General features: G+C 36.1%; 1 protein-coding gene across 3 annotated transcripts in view; it reads right to left on the reverse strand.

Annotated features, from left to right (window-relative positions):
* Positions 1-837: 837 nt before the first annotated feature.
* The window catches only part of LOC107745885 (receptor-interacting serine/threonine-protein kinase 1-like), a 20,482-nt gene continuing 16,316 nt past the window's right edge, over positions 838-5,003 (reverse strand). For 2 of the 3 annotated variants that reach the window (XM_016559913.1, XM_016559912.1), the window contains exons 10-11: positions 3,516-3,665; positions 838-2,930 (exon numbers count right to left, since the gene is read on the reverse strand). In XM_016559913.1, the coding sequence (XP_016415399.1) occupies positions 2,632-2,930; positions 3,516-3,665 (449 nt within the window). In that variant the 3' untranslated portion in view covers positions 838-2,631. The remainder of the gene's footprint in view (positions 2,931-3,515; positions 3,666-5,003) is intronic. The other variant, XM_016559914.1, reaches the window with a different exon arrangement.

Here is a 5,003-nt window from a genome sequence, read left to right on the forward strand (position 1 = left end):
GATTAGCCTATACCTGATTAAAGTTATAAATTAATTAAGGTTAGCATGTCTCATTAAACATATCAATTCTGACAGATGTTACTAACTCACCCTCATGTTGTTCCAAACCTGCACGAGTTTATTTCTTATGCTGAACACAAAAGAAGATATCTTGATATATGTATGTTGTAAAAATAAATAAAATGTTTATTCATATTTGTTGATATGTATTCATATTTATTTATTTATTTATTAGTAGCCTACACAAGGACAAGAGAGAAGGATTTGGGGATAGTTACTGAGGACTAAAAGCCTTTCGCACTTTAGTAAAGTAGGATACTACTGCATCAGAACACAATATATAGCATGCATAACAGCCACGTTGTAGTCTTTTGTGATAATTCTTAATTCATGGCCACATGAATGTTAATGTCACGCCCCAGGCTCCATATAAACGAGGCTATTTACTAAAACAGGAACTAATTCTTAATTTGTGGCCATGCATATATTACATTTATAATATCATTTGCAATGTTTGCCTAGTTTTTTGTTCAGAACAAGTTTAAAAACTCTGGATTGAAATCTGTAGACAGGCAAATTTCATGAACTTTAAAGATTTTCTTCCCTTGTTCCCCTAGACTTGTGTTTGACTCATGAAACACCACTGCTGTGACTGTGTTAAACTCAATGCACTGCAATTCAGTTTCATTTCCCATTTATTGTTTTTCCAATTCAAATTCCACATCAACATCCTTGGGATGTGGAAAAATGTAATTAATGAAAACATACACATTATGGTATACACACACACACACACACTCTCTCTTTCTCTCTCACACACACACACACACACTCTCTCTCTCTCTCACACACACACACAATTATGAAAGTGCAATATACACTGTATGTGACTTCTGTCGGAAAAATTTAAACACTTTCATTCTGGCTTCTAATAGTCATTATAAAACCAAACACAGTGGTTGCTGCTTGAAGGTCATAGTGTAACTGTTAATAAAGTCTTGATTTAGTGTGTTAGACACTGTTTATATACACTCTACTGACCTCGAGCTATATAGATAAACTGAAGAAGGCCACTTCCTATGTCACATATAGACAAATGAGAGATTATTTAATTACAGCAGTAATTTTAATAAAAGTTGGATTGATATGGCATTAAAAACATACAAACAGGTGACAAATGAATAGACAATCCACAGGGTAGCTGTTATGCATTGACAAGCATTCTGCTAACATCATGGTTTGGGTCCCTGCAAACCGATATAAAGCATAGATGAAACATGGGATTGTGTCCCATTCACACAGATCACAGTCACCAGATCTGAAACCAGAGGGAAAGCAGCACTCTCCAACAACATCATCATCATCAAAACACCAAATGAGGAAATTTCTTTTGGAAGAAGAGTCATTCATCCCTTCAGCACACTCTGAAAAATAAAGCTTTCACAGTGATGCCAGAGAAGAACCATTCTGGACTCCTCAAAAAACCGTTTCACTGATCAGTTCTTAAGAAAACCATTATTTTCTTGGTGTAAAGAACTTTTTAACAATCTGAAGAACCTTACGTTCACTATAAAGAACCTTTTGCGCAATGGAAAGATTTCATGAATGTTTAAGGTTGTTAAACATCCATGTATATGTCAATAAAGCCATCTATCCAGCGTTATCAATAAACAACCTTTACTTTTAAGACATTAGAGTCAATGCCAAAATGCATTGAAGCTCTTTTGGTGGCCCAACACCATAAAATACACTTTATGTTGGTTTTTCTTTGGATATGTCATTATCATATCTTTATCATCATCTCATTTCGCTACAGCAGAATTATCCACACACTGGATTTGGCAGCGGATTTATATTCTATTGCCTTAAACCAACCCTGCACCTCACAGAAAACTACAGGCATTTTAACATTCTCCAAAAAAAAAAAAAATCATTCTCAATTTATAAGCTCAAGTCAGTGTGCATTCAAGTCCTGAAAAAAAAATCATAAAGCATCTTAGAATCATGACAAGTGAAATATAAAGACTGATTCAACTGATCAAAAACAGGAAAAAGGCACTTTGCAGGAATCTATTCTGAGCTCAGGGTACGTTTACATGAAAACGATGCACTAAAAACGGAAACATTTTAGAAAAGTTGTCAACACGATCCCCGCTCACACGAATCCGCGAAAACGACCAAAAACCCATGGCAGGTTAATAGATGTGTCTTTGTGAAGAAACGCTACACAAACATGTGATACGCATGCGCATGACCTCACCACTTTCACAAATTTGTGTTTTTGTAGTTTACAGAGAGACAACAATATCATTATCAAAAACTTGCCATTTTGAATCCCATTTTTAAGAGTTTGCATTTTCAAGGCTTTTGTGCAAATGAACGATTTCCCATTTTTGTTGTAAACGGCATCATGGAAATGTCCTCTCAGATCACATAACGTCTGTGCAATGATCCGTTCACAGAATTGCAATCATTATGCTATCGCATCCAACACCATGATACAGTGATGAATGTTAGGCTGTCAAAAATACTGCACGTCTTTGTAACGCTTCACCGTTTGAGGAAGGTTGTTAGAGTTGTATAAATGCCCCGTAACCCAGTGTAATTATGACACAAGCACAAGGTGGCGTTTCAAGGCACTCCAGCGGTGTGTTGAGACTTCAGCAGCAGCTGCAGGAGGACGTTGGGTTTGATGCAGCCCTCCAGCGCACGGCACAGTTTACCCACGGTGATGCCCAGCAGGCCCTCCTTCATCTTCCAGCGCTCCAGCGTCTGGTGCACCTTCTCTGCCAAGCCGTCGCGGTCGTAGTCGTGCTCGACCGTGTCCACGTCTATGTCTGACAGCCCCAGTTTACGAGCCACCTGCTTCCAGTTTCCACCCACGTTCTGACGCACGACCTCCAGGTGGCTCTCAGTGACCGTGTGCTCCTCTGACCATCACAACACAATCAAACAGAGAAAATCAAACACATCTGGCACTAATAAAGAAATGAGAGTTCAGTCAGGACTACTATAAAATGAGGGCTTTATTAAGGCGAGGCACTACAGGCAAAAAACATGCATTGGTCAATTTTGAGATTTTGGGCTATTTGGCTTTCCATAAACTGTTGTTTCAAATTAGCGTAAAGAAAACATCCAAAATACACTTTTAGGTGTTGCTTTAATTGCACTTTATCTATTTGCATCTGTAGTTACAGTCTCTACTTCAGCAGCACTTACACACTCGAAACCTTACATGTTTATTCCTACTTTCTGAAGGCTTGTATATAATAATAATAATAATAATAAATAATTTGCATATATAATTAACATTTTATTCCTAAAAAAAAATTTGATTTTTTTTTCTGGCTGGAGTGATAAAAAGACAAATCCAAAATCCCCTCTGTGAAGACCTTTAATATGTCCAAAAAAATAATAATCTAATAATTCAGTGTTCAGATTTTTGTTCTGAAAATGTATGCAAATGAGTGCTTATTTGATTAGACAGCAGCTCACTGAAACAGAGACAGTCTTACCGTACTTCAGCAGAAGCTTATTATATCTGGTTCTGTTCCTGGATCCGGTGGATAACGAGCTGAAGGAGCTGTTATCAGACACTCGCAGATTCATCGTGTTGTAACTCCCGATCTGAATGGCACTGGCATTCGAGATGGTCACAGGCCACCCTAATGGACAACCAAACAAATCAGGAGAAAATTTTATATTATGTATGTACTGTATATATATATATATATATATATATATATATATATATATATATATATATACCCAGGCTGAGGATGAATATGGTGACGATGATGAAGAGGATGAGGACGAGGAGGAGGAAGAAGATGATGAAGATGAGGAGGATGACGAGTAGAGTGTGTTTGTGTGTGATGCAGCTTCACTGATGTCAGACGGCAGAGGGTTATCTTGGGTTTTTCTTTATGTACATGTTTAACGACTCCAGCAATAACGCAAGTGTTCTGGTTTTGGTTCGCTTCTTTAAATTTATTTTTATTTTTGTACACGTCTGTTAGCCGTTGATCCAATGAAGCGTAGAGGTGCTTTTTTTTATAATACATTTTTAAAGGTTTTGATATTCTATTCTACTGTGTGTGTATATATATATATATATATATATAGATAATTCATATAACTACCCAAACTTATGTTATTAGCTCATGTCTCATTCACCGCTGAGAAAACAATACAGTACAACGTGCATAATAATACAATAATAAGGCGTTCTGTTCTCGCTCGATCTGCAATAGCGTAATGAACGCGCTGATGACGTGTCTGACGTGCACTGAGGTTTGCAAATACATACGTTGACAGGCTTGTATAACAGCCTATCGTAATGTTCGGACCGAGGAATATGATTGGACGAACATTTAATGGTCCTACGCCTTCCACGGACAATATAAATGCATTTAAATAAACCACTTTAGACTTAGTGATTGCTATCGGAGTCGGCTATTTTTAAAAATCTTTAACTTATTTCATTCAGTTAGTTGCCTAGGCAACATTTATAATTTTCTATTAGTTTAACTTGTAGTACTAAAAAAAAATTAATAAATACAAGTTAACAAAAACTATACAGACATAATAAAAAATAAAAAAAACTAATACAATTTACAAAAACACACAACAAAACTACCAAAACTTTTACTAAAATAAAAGTAAACGAAATATAATTCCAAAATATTAACAAAAATAATAGTTTCCACCTTATTTTTCAATGCGGAAGTAAAGCAGTTTTCTGTGAATGCGCGAGACTTCCGGTTCGTTGGCCGCGGTTGGGAAATAACAAGAAGAACTAGATAAAAAAGTTCGTCAAGACAAACTTTAAGTTGGCTTGAGAAAGCCGGACAAGAAAGTTTGAAAAAGTTTGAAAAGTTTAAAAAGTTTAAGAAGTTTAAAAAAGATTTAAGTTTGATGGTTTTCAGTTTGAAATAGTTTTAAGTTTAAAGTAGGTTTAAAAGCTTAAAGTTTGAAAGTTTTGAAGGCAATACAGTCTGTCA

Source organism: Sinocyclocheilus rhinocerous, unplaced genomic scaffold (genome assembly GCF_001515625.1).
Source record: "Sinocyclocheilus rhinocerous isolate Xijiao unplaced genomic scaffold, SAMN03320098_v1.1 scaffold1850, whole genome shotgun sequence".
Taxonomy (NCBI): Eukaryota; Metazoa; Chordata; class Actinopteri; order Cypriniformes; family Cyprinidae; genus Sinocyclocheilus; species Sinocyclocheilus rhinocerous.